The 13,095-nt window shown below is 46.2% G+C and overlaps 5 protein-coding genes across 6 annotated transcripts in view; 3 read left to right on the top strand and 2 right to left on the bottom strand.

The window, feature by feature from the left end:
• LOC6554943 overlaps positions 1–212 on the top strand; it is a 2,055-nt gene extending 1,843 nt beyond the window's left edge. Inside the window, exon 3 of the mRNA XM_001981978.3 lies at positions 1–212. This exon is cut by the window's left edge and continues 723 nt beyond it. Coding sequence (XP_001982014.1) covers positions 1–148 — 148 coding nt within the window. The 3' untranslated portion in view covers positions 149–212.
• A 2,207-nt stretch (positions 213–2,419) lies between these two features.
• LOC6554942 (organic cation transporter protein) lies at positions 2,420–6,879 on the top strand. The gene is made up of 7 exons (XM_001981977.3): positions 2,420–3,310; positions 4,554–5,000; positions 5,063–5,217; positions 5,273–5,441; positions 5,502–5,643; positions 5,736–5,889; positions 5,945–6,879. Exons 1-7 carry the CDS (start codon positions 3,195–3,197, stop codon positions 6,472–6,474), a joined length of 1,713 nt encoding a protein of 570 aa, XP_001982013.1. The 5' UTR covers positions 2,420–3,194; the 3' UTR covers positions 6,475–6,879.
• Positions 6,838–8,116, bottom strand: LOC6554848 (elastase-1). The gene is made up of 6 exons (XM_026983998.1): positions 7,957–8,116; positions 7,750–7,897; positions 7,591–7,695; positions 7,340–7,458; positions 7,090–7,285; positions 6,838–7,036 (listed from the first exon to the last, which is right to left on the bottom strand). The coding sequence occupies exons 1-6, from the start codon at positions 8,087–8,089 to the stop codon at positions 6,889–6,891; spliced, it is 849 nt and encodes a 282-aa protein (XP_026839799.1). The 5' UTR covers positions 8,090–8,116; the 3' UTR covers positions 6,838–6,888.
• A 371-nt stretch (positions 8,117–8,487) lies between these two features.
• LOC6554847 (probable uridine-cytidine kinase) lies at positions 8,488–11,680 on the top strand. 2 transcript variants are annotated; one of them, XM_015153412.2, is made up of 6 exons: positions 8,488–8,942; positions 9,015–9,160; positions 9,216–9,313; positions 9,374–9,422; positions 11,131–11,262; positions 11,417–11,680. In XM_015153412.2, the coding sequence occupies exons 1-6, from the start codon at positions 8,566–8,568 to the stop codon at positions 11,530–11,532; spliced, it is 918 nt and encodes a 305-aa protein (XP_015008898.1). In that variant the 5' UTR covers positions 8,488–8,565; the 3' UTR covers positions 11,533–11,680. The 2 variants fall into 2 exon arrangements, with proteins under 2 accessions (XP_015008898.1, XP_001982011.1); XM_001981975.3 differs by lacking the exons at positions 11,131–11,262; positions 11,417–11,680 and adding an exon at positions 9,767–10,824.
• LOC6554845 (zinc metalloproteinase nas-8) lies at positions 11,654–12,938 on the bottom strand. The gene is made up of 2 exons (XM_001981973.3): positions 12,262–12,938; positions 11,654–12,207 (listed from the first exon to the last, which is right to left on the bottom strand). The coding sequence occupies exons 1-2, from the start codon at positions 12,700–12,702 to the stop codon at positions 11,713–11,715; spliced, it is 936 nt and encodes a 311-aa protein (XP_001982009.2). The 5' UTR covers positions 12,703–12,938; the 3' UTR covers positions 11,654–11,712.
• Positions 12,939–13,095: the final 157 nt, after the last annotated feature.

Genomic DNA, 13,095 nt, shown 5'->3' with positions numbered 1-13,095 from the left:
GCGGCCAAAGAGTGCCCAGGACGTTGTCTCCAGCGGCAGAATCCGGGGGCTCCTCAGTCGCCTCAATCTCTACAACGTCACCTTCTACAGCTTCTTTGTGCTCGGACTCATCTGGCTGCTGAACTTGGGTTATGCCAGGGCGTTCTAAGGACTTACCTCACCTACAAGTATTTGTATCTGCAGCAATTAAAGTGTCGTTTTTGAATGCCTGAGTGAGGAGTCTTAGTCGGAGTCTTAGTCTCGAAAATCAGCCTTCGGCTGGAATGTTTTAAGTGTGCTCATTTCAGCAACGGCTGGATTTCTATGAATTCGTGAACAATTCCGGGCAATCATTCACTTAAGCTTCGCCAACGCCTGGATGGGCAAATTACGCTGTCGTTATAAGTAGAAATTATCATCTCAAAGGTTTCCATAGAATGTGTACTGCGGGGGTGAGTAGTTAGGAACACACAGATCATTTAATGTGGATCACTTTTAATGTGCAAAAGCATTTAATTATAAGGTCAGTCACTGCTCCAGATGCGTTTCTCAATTATAATCAGCAATTCTACGCTGTTATATTTCTTTTGAAAATTTAGTTAAAATAAAGTGCAACTAGGAAAAAGCTATCTTTATTTGCTGTGCACTGCAGGCTGCGCTATATTTAAATTGGGCTTGAATCTCCTTAAATTGCAATACATCGCCCTCTGACAAAGCATATCAGATTATAAAGAATGCTGGGCGATTACGTTGATGGGGTGATATTATTAGATTGGCGCTGAATGGACCGCTGACCTGAAAGTGCATAGGATTGAGCAAACAAGCCGGAATCGTGGCTACCCATGGGTCTTGCAGTTGAACAGTACACATCCGCACCCAGCTGCACGTGCGTTTGAAAAACAATGAGGATCTGGAACCGAATTGATGGCCGGGTTCCAGCCCAAACGAATTGCTAATGGAGGCACGCCCACGAGCCATCACCAACTAAAGCTCTAATTCAGACTAGAGTGTGCTCGTATGGAATACATGGGGGTATGGCCAGAACCGTTAGTACGGCGTACTTACGGATGAATAGAATGCGCCTGGGAAGCGAATTAAGCCGAGCGAACAAGTGAGCGGCAATTGTGGCGAGGCTAAAATTAGAATGCGGTAACAAAGGAAATCATAATTGGCATGGGGGAAAGGGTATATTACGCGTATAGCCGTACTGGATAGCTTGCCCCACAATGCGATCCCAGGCCATCACCCTGCCCCTCAATGTCAATCTCCATCTTCCGCCGCAGGGCTAGCAGTTAAGATATTGACGTCGATCGACTGATTGAGCTCAATTGATCTTGGCCAGAGTTGAGGACTCTGGATGCGCCCGCTGCGATAAGGCGGGTTAACCTTAATCGAATCACCTGATAATGGGGATCACTGCGTAGAGATCTGGTTCGGTGCCGCCCCAGCGATTTAGAGTTCCGGTTCGAGTTGGTTTCACTGCCAACTCTATGCCAGCCCGGATTCATTCACAAACTACTCAGTAGAATATCAAAGTCATTTCCACATCGTATGCCACACAATTCCATTCAGAAGTGCGCTCTTTTCGCTCCAAGCGTTTGCTCCTAGGGAATTTCGAATAGCGCAACTCGAAAACACAAAACACAGAACATGTATACAATGCCGACTCTCGCACATTATCAAGAAAGCCACTGGGAAAATGGTAATGAAATTCAGAGACAACAGCACTAAACGGCCTGCTAATGTAAATATATCGCGGGGTTCGGGTAGCGCGATTGTAATGGAATCTTTGGGATTTGGGGACCATGTGTTCAAGTGTTCGGGAGTGTATTTAAATTCCTACGCATTTTCAATGAGAAATGCTTTTTTTGTTTGCCAGAATACTGTGGTAAATTATATATGCACAATTTTGAACTGTCATGTCATGTTTTTCTATATTGCATGGCAATTTTAGTAGCCAAAAAACGTAATTGCATTAGCCCTAATAATCGTGGAATTATGCAAACGCCCACATCTGAAGTCCAATTATACGCTTATACTAATTTTGGAAATTGGACAACAGCTGCCACGAAAACAGCTTTGCTTTGTTTCAAAAATATACAATTGTTTCAAAAAGTCAGAGCTTTCTCGGGTTTTTTGTAGAGTGCGCACTTATTGACATTCGCTAAGAATTCCTCCCTTTGGACGCTCAGCGACTGTGATTTTAATATTAATATATTTTTTATTTATGCCGCCGAATACCCGAATCCAAAAAGTAAGAAACATAGATCCGAGTACATGGATCGCATAGAGCCGAGCGATTGCGAGCGAGTCGGCGCTGCTAAGGCACTGACCGAGTGCGATGCTAGTACCGCCCCAGTGCCTCCTCCTGGCCAGCCACTCCGCGCCCCAACCCCCCAATCTTCCAATGGATCGGATCGGATCGGCGGCGGCGGCGGCGGCGGCGGCGGCGGCGTACAAAACGCTGCGATCGGCCTCCCGTGGGCTTAGTTTGTGAGACGCTCCCGAAGCGACAAGTAGTTGGTAGCGAAGATCGGCGAAGAGCGGCAGGCAACGCAACTGCACGCGCTGCACCATCGAATCCCACAGATACAAGGCAGTGGACAGAATATCCCAGCGGAAAAAATATCATTTCATTTTCGTTTTCACTTTCATGTTTATTTTAACTTGGGCGCTTTCGGTTCGAAAACAACAAGCGCGTAGTAAAAGCAGAGCGAGGAAAACGTGTCGCCGTCCGTCAAAAGTGAAGCGCTCCCATGTGCTGCACTACCAATTGAAAAACATAAACAGAAAATAGGCGCAGAATACAGAAACTATAGATGAACAGCCGCTGCAGGAGCAAAGCGCCCTCCCAAAAAATACAAATATAAGCAATATAGCGACCTGCAGTCGAGGGCGAAAGTGAAAGTGTGCAGCTACGTACATATATATCGATCGAGCTCTTATCTACAGCACCTCGCCCGAAGTGAATGCACTGCAGCGAATCGGAGCCACCACACTTGGTTCCTAAGCCCGGACCGTATCAGAATTCAAGTCCGTAGAGCTGTTTTGCACGAGTTCGAAAATAGATTTCACCGCCAAGCCATTCAAGTTCAGTGGCAGCGACAAATCTGCAAATCCTCCCGAGCAAACTGCACCATTCGTCCGCCTCATACAACATCATTATCAACGCAGCGGATTCGGATTTAGAACACCCCAAGTAGCAGTTGGCGGTCATGACTCGATCCAAGGAGAATCCGGAGAAGAGCCGCGAGGCGATCAGCGAGGAGGGCATGAAGGATCTGCTCACCAAGCAGCTGGAAGTCGTGGGCAGTGGAGGCGCATTTGTGTGGTAAGCTAACTCCACCAGCAGCCATACTTAATAGTAAATACTGCATATTGGGAGCAGTTGATAATGTGGGTTACAACTTCTGGCGATTTGATTCGGATCATTGGAGTAAAGGAGTCATGTTTCTGCCATAATTCGATCGAAGTTGAGGAAGGCACCTTTCAACTCAGCGCGAATCACGTTCCACTTGACCCAGTTCATAATGAATGCAGTGAACCAGCTCTTTGGAGGTTGGGTGTTTAGAATTCGTTGACATTACTCAGGGTGGTGCACTTTTCTCCCCTGGCCTGGCTAACACAGATTAATTGCTTTTTCTGCTTGACTGAGCGCTCTGAGCATGAGTTATAGCCCCCTTCTTAGCCACGAACTGAACTGGTCAGCTCAATTCAAGCTAAAATCAATTAGCTTTTTGCCGCAGCTCGATTAGGTATGCTACACCGAGAAGAGGGGCTTCCTGGTGCTGATTTCGGGCCGGGATCGAAGACTCATCCAGCTGGATGCCGTCGAGGGGCCAACGGTCATGTGAGCGATCGTCGGCATGGCGTTTAAATATAGCACGGAAATCTGGCATATCAGTGTGCATATACATTAAATATGTGTAGTCATACATTTCCACTCGGCTTAATCGTCGTTGATAAGACTTGTGAATTGAAATCGGGCGATGTGGGTTCGAGTACCGGTTCCATTTCCCAGATCTCTATGGACGCCATGGCACCAGTCCCATTTGCTATGATCTCTGAGTTCCGTAGTAGAGGACATTCAACTGATTCAGCGGAGGAAGTCCTACTGCTTCTTGACTTGAATGCTGATGACTACGTGGTTTCTGCTGGGTGGGGAGTCACGTGAAAATAAAAGTCCAACGGATATGTAAATAAGGCGCACAGCGTTCCGGTTGCCCGATTTGTATAATGGTTAACGAATGCTCTCTGGCGAATCTCTAACTGCCATTAAGTGATTATGTGATCAGCATACATAGCCCATAACCACCGAATATTTCGCCCACAACCTTCACAGCTTTGTTTTGACTCCGTTGTTTTGATCGGCGCTATTATTTGCATTCCGATGAGCAGTTAGCCAGGCGGTGTCAATGTGCCACCAATTCGATTGGAGTTGCGTGTTGTAAACAATTTATCCGGATACGAGAAACGAGTATCAGCGAAAACAAGGCCCAATTAGCAGCAAAGTGAAATATACCTAATTGGCAAATTACCAGGTGTAACTGCTACGCACTTGTCTCACCCTTCAGGGCGATCTTCTTCCTGTGCGTCACCCCCAACATACTGAATGGCTTCCATGTCTCGTCCTACACTCTGCTGGGCCACCTGCCCGATGACCAGTGGTGCGGCATTCCGGAGCTGCAGGACACCAACTGGACGCTGGCCCAGAGGCGGGAGATCGTCGGCAAGGGACTGGAGACGGGCGGTTGCACCGTGTGGGACTGGAACTATGGCCACCTGGCCAAGATGTCCTACGAGGCGGCCCTGAACTACACCAGCCATCTCTCGCAGATTGCCCAGCCGGCGGAGGTGTCCTGCCGCGTGAAGGGACAACATGAGTTCGCCCATCCGGAGACCACCTTCGTTGCGGACTGGGATCTCACCTGCGACCGGAGCATCCAGCGTACCTCCGCCCAGGTTTCCATTTCGCTGGGCAAGTTCTGCGGATCCTTCTCCTTTGGCATTCTGGCCGACAAGTGGGTCTAGCTTAGCTCCTTGGTAATGGTATGCCGATAACTGATGATTGGTTTCCCTGCAGATTTGGTCGCAAGACCTCATTCACCCTGGGCGCTGCCTTCTTCATTGTGGGCAGCTTTTTCTGTACCTTCTCGCCCTGGTACAGCCTCTTCCTGGCAGGACGTTTCGCCCTGGGCGCAGCCTCCTCCGGTCTGTTCTATCCAGCATTTACCATGAGTGAGTTCGCACTACATCTTGTACTTCTTTAATTAGCTTGTGTATATTATTTTAGTTGTGGAGAACATCTGCTTGAAGCATCGCTCCTGGATGTCCATTGCCTTCTCGGCCTCCTATCCGGTGGGCATGATTATCCTGGCCATTGTGGGCTACATCATCCAGCCATGGAGGCATCTGCAACTGGCTCTCACCATTCCCTCGCTGCTGCTCATTCTAAACTGCTAGTGAGTGATCCTAGTCCCGTTTAAATCAATCGATCCTGAAACCCAGAACTTTCCCCACAGCTTGATGTGTGAGTCCCCGCGCTGGCTGATCACGAATCAAAGATATGATCGCGTCTACAAGATTCTCTTCAGGCAGCCCAGCCACTACCAAGTTCAGCCAGCCGTTGCAGCTCCATCTCAAGTCGCCAGCGATAAGAAGTCGGTGAGTGCAACGTCCCTGAAACATATACATATGTTGCGATCAGTGCATCTGATTGCTAAGTGGAGTGCTCATGGAATATTTTGCCATTGCAGCTGGAGCCGGAAGAGGCACTCTCCTTTGGTCAGAAGCTCAAGAACGGTCCCCTCAAGTCCATCATCGAGCTGTATGCCAATGCCAGGGTGCGCAGGATGATTTTCGCCTCGTACTTCATGTTCTGCGTCACTTCGCTGAGTTACTATGTGACGGGTGGGTGCACTCTATGCTTTGATATATAGGTTATGACATTCAGTTTTTCCTGCAGCTCTCAATGCCGCCAATCTGTCGGTATCCAGGTACCTCTACATCGTGGGCACCGGTCTGGTGGATATACCCTCCTATCTCGTCCCTGTGATAATGCTCCGCTTCACGGGCCGTCGCCTCACCACCATGTTCCTGTTCCTGTGGACGGGCGTGTCCTTGCTGCTGGTCCTTGCTGTGCCCGCCGGCAGCACCACCTGGATCGTGGCCTTCGCCATGCTGGGTCGCTTCGGCATTAGTGCCACCTACTCCGTGGTCACTCTCTATACAGCCGAGCTGTATCCCACCCAGATACGCAACTCCGCACTGGGAACCTGCTCCACCTTCGCCCATGTGGGCTCCATTTCGGCACCGTACGTGGTCGATGTCCTCGGAGCTCTGGGCTGGTACATTCCAACAACGATTTGCGGCTGCTGCGTTCTAGTAGCTGGCCTCCTGACTCTCACACTTCCGGAAACGGGAACGGGAAAGCTGTCCGACAAAGTGGAGAGCAGTGCGTCCTCCACTCCGACGGAGCCGGCCGAGAAACAGTGATGACAGCAGTAGGTAAGGTCCATTTTCCACGACACGATTTGTCAGCAGTGCAGATGGAAACCCTTTAAATTGATTAACTACTTTTTAAGGAATACCAAAATAGCTATTACACCTAAAAACTTCTGTACCTCCAGGCAGCTTTCGCTATTTAAAATGTTTTACAATCGGAAAACACGTTTAAGAAAACTATTAATGGTTGAGAGCGAAGTGCTCTAAAGAAAAAACAGAACTGATAAGCAAAGTCGTGAAAATGGTTAGTTAGTCTAAGATAAATCTAGCTATATAATACCTACAGTAATTAAGCGTAAGTTGTTAGTTTCTGCTATTCCTGCATTGTTTAAGTGAATATTCATATATGTTTTTCTGTTTGATACCGCACAATAAATATACTATTTATACGTGATCGCCAGAGATCTAGGACTGCATCAGTAGGTGGACCCAATCGTAGTACGGCCTGGTCACTGTATAGATGCTGGGCATGCCTTGGATGCCGCACGTGAGTCCGTGGGACACCAGGCCGTAGATATAGTCCTTGCCGCCATATGGACAGATTAGGGGTCCGCTTGTAATTTGATACAATTAATTTGACAATTAAACAATTAATCCCTGACTTACCCGGAATCTCCTTGGCAGGAGTCCTGATTGTTGCCCAGGGCACACACCGTATTTGCCCCGTTCTGTGGCGCCCAGATGTGTCCTATAATGTCGCGGCACTTTTGATTATCAATCACGCGAACTTCTGCCTCGAAAAGTTTCTTCTGACAGGGTCCAGCATGCTGAGTTGCTCCATAGCCAATGATGCGACAGGATTCTATGGAAACTAAGGATAAGTATCTCACCCAAATGGGGTGCTGAATAATCATACCATTTTGGTCCGGTTTCATGCCATGTGGGGGAAGTTGGGCGTACTGTAGGCCATTGCCTAAAGCACTCCAGTATCGGCGTTTCATATAAAGCAGAGCTATGTCATTCCGGTAGTTGGATCTGCCATATAAGATAATCTGCGCTATTGACATTGATATAGATTATAGAGATTTCCTCTTAAGAAAAGAATCTCTCCAAAATCTAAATCTCCAGTAAAGGGGAGTATTAAACTTGACTCAAGTGATTACTCACGGTTGGAAGTAAATATACTCGACGCTTTCCAGACCATATGGATCCAGCTGGCCAATGTTTTCAATATTCTCATAGCCAATAAAGGCAGCAATGTTGTGAATGTTTCTGGAAAAAGAGCAAACTAGATATAGTCAATGTATTAGGAGGATCCCAACTTACTTCCTCCAAACGCAGTGAGCTGCGGATAGAATCCAACGATCGCTTATTAGACTTCCACCGCAAAAGTGCTGATAGGAAACTCCATTCGTGGTATTTCCCCTGATTACATCTTGCAATGAGACCATGAACGGATATTTACTTGTGCTGCCTTTAAGTGAAAGTGGAGCTTTAAATTAAAGGTCTAAGCTGAAAAATGTAGTGAAGTACTGCCCACGGTTGATACGATGCGACCTCCGACAATGGGCACTGCATAACAGGACTTAAGCACAGAAATTATGAAGAAACTATGGAGAAGCCAGTAAAACAAACTCCAGGGACTGAGATCTAGAGCAGCCTTCATAGTTGGGCTTTAAAAAGACACTGGCATATTACCGCCAGCAAGTTGGTAATACAGAAACAGTTACTATGCAAATACAAGTATAAAAAAACATTCTCAGGCATTCAAACAAAAAGCCAAGCTGTGCAAATATTTCCAATTCCAATGCGCTGGTAAATTGTTTTCAAATCTCAACGCGCCGGCGTTATCACAGTCCATGTATGTGTAGATTTTGCACTGTCTATTTGCTCAGTCACAAAATTAGATTGGCAAATAGTTATGTTCACGAATGTTTTAAAATTAGCTTAATTAGGTAAAAGTAACGTCTTTTGCAATTTTAGCCAGCGTGGTAACGCTTCATTTCCGGAATATCGATAACAGCGCCTCCAAGCGGGTACGATATTGGACTTACCGATACCATTCCAGTGGTAATCCCATCTCGAAAGTAATCAGCTGTTGCGTGAAGTAGAAGCATTTTATTTTACTATTGTAAAAGAGAAATGCAAGATTTGAGAAACGCGGACACGCTGCGACTGCCAAATGGCGACGGAGCAGCAGCCAACGACGAGGTCAAGTCCCCGTTCCTGATCGGCGTGGCCGGCGGAACGGCTAGCGGCAAGTCCACTGTGTGCATGAAGATCATGGAGCAACTTGGCCAGGCGGAAATGGATCACACGCAGCGCCAGGTGGTGTCCATCAGCCAGGACAGCTTCTACCGCGAGCTGACGCCCGCCGAGAAGGCCAAGGCCCAGAAGGGCCTCTTTAACTTCGATCATCCGGATGCCTTCAATGAGGAGCTCATGTACAGCACGCTTCAGAACATCCTGAAGGGCCACAAAGTGGAGATACCCAGCTACGACTATCGCACCAACTCGCTGTAAGTGTCGTTTATATACATATACTGAAGTGTTATCTCATAAGTTCTAATAATATGTTGTTTTTCCCTCAGCGACTTTGAAAATGTTTTGGTTATCTACCCAGCCGATGTGGTCTTGTTCGAGGGCATCCTGGTATTTTACTTTCCCAAGATACGCGAACTGTTCCACATGAAGCTGTTCGTGGACACGGACTCTGATACCAGATTGGCCAGAAGAGGTAAGTTGTGGCTTTGCTTGATCTGAAATAAACAATATAATAAACCTTTCGTTAGTGCCACGTGATATCAATGAGCGTGGTCGGGATTTGGATGCTGTGCTTACCCAGTATATGACCTTCGTAAAGCCGGCTTTCGAGGAGTTCTGCTCGCCCGTAAGTTTACCCATACCACATGTGCCATACAACGTAACTAATAAACCCTGCCCATTTCAGACGAAAAAGTTTGCTGACGTTATTATACCACGAGGCGCCGACAACACAGGTGAGGCAGCACCACCCACACTTCTATCTACTTTGATTTACTTTCTATGCCTCCACAATACACACTCTTACACATTAAGCGTTTGTAGTGTTTCGTTGAGTTGGTTGCCTATAACCATAGTTTTAGCAATGGTTCTTTTGTTTCTGGTTATATTAATCCGTCTGGGGACAACAAACCCTTATCACACAGACTGCTTGAGGTTTACATATCAATAAGTACTATATACCTATCAACATTTCTACTCCCTATTTGTTTTTCCGTCATCTCTGTTAATTGTATCTCTTGCGTTACTATTTTTTCGTTGTTTTCGTTTTGTTCCTGTTGTTTTATTGTATCTCTTGCAGTTGCCATTGATCTTATTGTACACCATATCGGGGAGATTCTCGCCACTACCAACAGCGCACAGCACAGCAACACAGTCAGGGTAGCGGCGTCTAGCATGAAGCGAGATCACTAAACGCAAATATAAACTCGCTTCTGAGGCGGCCAATTCCTCGTCCTAGCGCCGCGTCTTGAGCTTGTACTAATTGCCAAAAAACAAAAGTCCAAAAGCTAATGAAACTTATAGAAACTCGTGGCAGCGCAGCACACTAAGGCAAATGTCCATTATTGAGCGCCGGCATCGCTTCTCATTTGGTCTTCTCATCGTAACCGATTAACGTAGTCCTAAGATTGAAAAGTATCTACTTAGTATCTACTCTTGCAAATGTTCAATAATACATGGTAGTGTGTATGTAAGCTCGTTTCCGTTCATCAAGATAACCCAAACCAACCCAGCGATTGCGATTCCAGTCAAACTTCAGTCCTAAGTTATACAAAATTCGACAGTTAAAACTTAACCCTGGTGCCTCAATTGGCTTTATTCCGAGGATCTAAGCACTATTCACCAAACCACATATTTTACACATCTAACTATTGTATCTATATTCTGATGCCCGATACTTTGAATGTTATAAGCAATAGCTTTATTAAGTTTTATAAGCAACATTTTCTTGAATTTCTAAACTATTTTGTATGAACTCCTGATCATATGTGTTAACTACTTTGCGATTAAGTAGCTTTGCTAACGTTAAGCATAATTTTTTCAGTATCAGCAACATTATGGACTCATAATTAACTCATTCCTTAAACTCATAAATTTTGGTCATATACTTTACATAGATGTTCCTATGAATTCCTCTACTTAATACAACTAACTATATATTAGTTTTAAAGCAATATTAAGCCCCAAAAATCAATGGGTTACTAAATATTAGGTTCTTGTACCATAAGTACCGGGCATCTGTGAAGTCGGAACCTGCGACTTTGGTGTTATCGAATAGCGTCCCTTTTAAACACTTTAATGCAGTCTCAAATACACAAATGGAAGACAGTCATTAGCCTAACAAGGCGTGAAGATAAATCGGTGTTTCATTTAGTAAGTACACAACCAGTTTTTTGTAAGGCACACTTACTTCAGTCACACAGTAGCATAACAAATAACAGAAAATGCCGCCCAGCTTAGATGCGTTTAGGTAATAGATCCCACTAACTAGAGCTAGAATAAGTCCTGGGCTTAGACTAGACCGCTCGGATCGGCGGAGCTCGTGAGGAGCAGCACGGTAAGTGGATTGTTCCACATTGAGTTGCAATGCTTACGATGGTGCAGCATTACGATTTAATATTACCAAATGTCCCGTGAGCTGATTGTCCTCTCTTTTCCTTTCAGTGGCCATCGATTTGATCGTTCAGCACATCCGGGACTTCCTAAACAATCGGTCTCGGCACGGATCAACAGGAAACATGGCTCTCTACATGAATCTGGATTTAAATGCGACGGGTGCCGGTTTTACGGGCCCAGGTAAGGCCACCATCCAAAAGGCGCGTCCCCACTAACCATCCGCTGACTGGAGTGAATCATCCGGATTACTAACCACCACCCAATGCATGCAATCGGACACTTGCCGTGCTGTATATATACAATCTTCTGTTATGCTTTGTGTTTCCCCGTGAAGATGGAAGTAACCTCGGCACCTACAACGCCATCCGAAGATTTTCCACGATCTGCAAGGAGCTCAATATGCAGGGAAACTATTTCTTTGAGACAAATAAGAACCTGCCGTACCACTAGGATGTGATGGCGTGAGAGTTCCCGGAGCAGTACAACATACGACGCACATAGGCGAATGTTAATTATCTAACCAAATATTATACCCATAGACATATTTTTTCAGTAAACCGAATTGATTGTTGATGATAAATATTTATGTTTGTCAAAATACTGTTTGTTAGCTTCGAATGGAGATGTGATCTATACCTTGCACTTGTACATCGCGTTGATCTTGCGCACATCTCCGGCGGAAAAACCCTTGCGTTGACCCATCTGGCTGGCATCTAATGTGGCCCGCAGTGCCTTCAACGTGGGCTGGCCATTCCGAGTGAAACTGGTGGGTGAGTAGTGCATCACACTGCCATAGTCGTACTCCACGCCAAAGCCGTACTGTGTCCTGGAACTGGACTTCTCGAAGTTGACCATCATCTCGGGCTTAATGTTGTCCTTCATCACCCGCACATAGGAATCGCGTTCGTGGCGATTCTGCTCATGGAAGAAGCCCAAGGCGTGCATCAGCTCGTGGATCGGAGTGCCGTATGTACGCAGGCAGTTGGGCGACTGCAGATTCACTTCCTGGCGACCACCTAAGCGCCCAATGCTGCTCCAACAGCCAGACTTTCCGCTACCAATGGAGATGTAATCCTTTTCGGTGGTCCTGGGCTTGAAGCGCACGCATGTTCTGGTGTGGTATTCCTGTAATCCGAATTATAAGTTTCAAATTCAATAGGGGTATTACTGAAAGCTCACCTTAAAAGCGTGGTTAATGTTCCCCAATTCCTGGCTTGTAAAAGGTCCTTTGATCTCGTAGGGCACGACGCCGCCCGGCCAGCGGGAGCTCAGCGCCAAAATTCCATTACGGGTGCCATTGGATCGGGCGTCCCTGTAGCTGAGTGGAATCAGGATGTCACCTTCGTGGTAGGTGCCCAGCTCCTCGGGATTCTGCGATGATTCCACATCGAGTGCCTCGACCAAAGCTCCAGTGGTCTCTACATCCGGATTGCCGAAGACAGTATCCCCAAGATCGGTCAAGTCAATCATTTCCTGGGAGTCCATGTCCTCCAGGGGCATGGAATCTCCCAAAGAAATGCTCAGTAAAAACAGTAGCAAAAGCGATCCTGGTTTACTTGGCGATTTGTCCATTTTGCAAATTCCCCAACTGCTGTGATTTCTAGCCGGGCTTACCGACATTATATAGTCCCACCTAGACCTCCAAAAATTGACGACATGTCGGTGTAGCCTGTTTATGCTGGGTTCTTTTTGAAACGATAAGTCGGCGCTTTGTTGCCGCTTACATTTACATTAAGTACGTAGTTGCTATCCGCTGGCTTCTTGATTTATGGGGGAATTTAGTTTTATGCATTCCAGCTTGTAAATATTTAGAGTGCGGAATTTTCGCAAGTTAAGATTCGCCGTCTTTTAAAAGGCGTAATTCTATTTGAATTATGCTGCATAATGTTTTCGTAGTACTGGAAACAATGGAAATGAAATAAGGTCACAATTTACAAATATATTCGGCTATCTTATGAAACCAAGAATTGTTTAATTTTTCGATTGCTTAATTTAGGTGCAGCTTACTCTCTG

This window comes from Drosophila erecta, unplaced genomic scaffold (assembly GCF_003286155.1).
Source record: "Drosophila erecta strain 14021-0224.00,06,07 unplaced genomic scaffold, DereRS2 tig00000000-arrow-pilon, whole genome shotgun sequence".
NCBI lineage: Eukaryota > Metazoa > Arthropoda > Insecta > Diptera > Drosophilidae > Drosophila > Drosophila erecta.
The sequence above is the reverse complement of the archived record's forward strand: the minus strand, read 5'-3'. Positions and strand labels throughout refer to the sequence as shown.

Bases quoted from the DNA above. Each gene is read 5' to 3' on its own strand.
- LOC6554942 (XM_001981977.3), top strand. From the start codon at position 3,195: ATGACTCGATCCAAGGAGAATCCGGAGAAGAGCCGCGAGGCGATCAGC. The intron at 5,644-5,735 runs GTGAGTGCAACG...TTGCCATTGCAG, and splicing joins TCGCCAGCGATAAGAAGTCG to CTGGAGCCGGAAGAGGCACT. The intron at 5,890-5,944 runs GTGGGTGCACTC...TTTTTCCTGCAG, and splicing joins GCTGAGTTACTATGTGACGG to CTCTCAATGCCGCCAATCTG.
- LOC6554848 (XM_026983998.1), bottom strand. From the start codon at position 8,089: ATGAAGGCTGCTCTAGATCTCAGTCCCTGGAGTTTGTTTTACTGGCTT. The intron at 7,898-7,956 runs GTACTTCACTAC...TTTCACTTAAAG, and splicing joins CATCGTATCAACCGTGGGCA to GCAGCACAAGTAAATATCCG. The intron at 7,286-7,339 runs GTATGATTATTC...TAGTTTCCATAG, and splicing joins CATGAAACCGGACCAAAATG to AATCCTGTCGCATCATTGGC.
- LOC6554847 (XM_015153412.2), top strand. From the start codon at position 8,566: ATGCAAGATTTGAGAAACGCGGACACGCTGCGACTGCCAAATGGCGAC. The intron at 9,314-9,373 runs GTAAGTTTACCC...TGCCCATTTCAG, and splicing joins TCGAGGAGTTCTGCTCGCCC to ACGAAAAAGTTTGCTGACGT. The intron at 11,263-11,416 runs GTAAGGCCACCA...TTCCCCGTGAAG, and splicing joins TGCCGGTTTTACGGGCCCAG to ATGGAAGTAACCTCGGCACC.
- LOC6554845 (XM_001981973.3), bottom strand. From the start codon at position 12,702: ATGTCGGTAAGCCCGGCTAGAAATCACAGCAGTTGGGGAATTTGCAAA. The intron at 12,208-12,261 runs GTGAGCTTTCAG...TTCGGATTACAG, and splicing joins ACATTAACCACGCTTTTAAG to GAATACCACACCAGAACATG.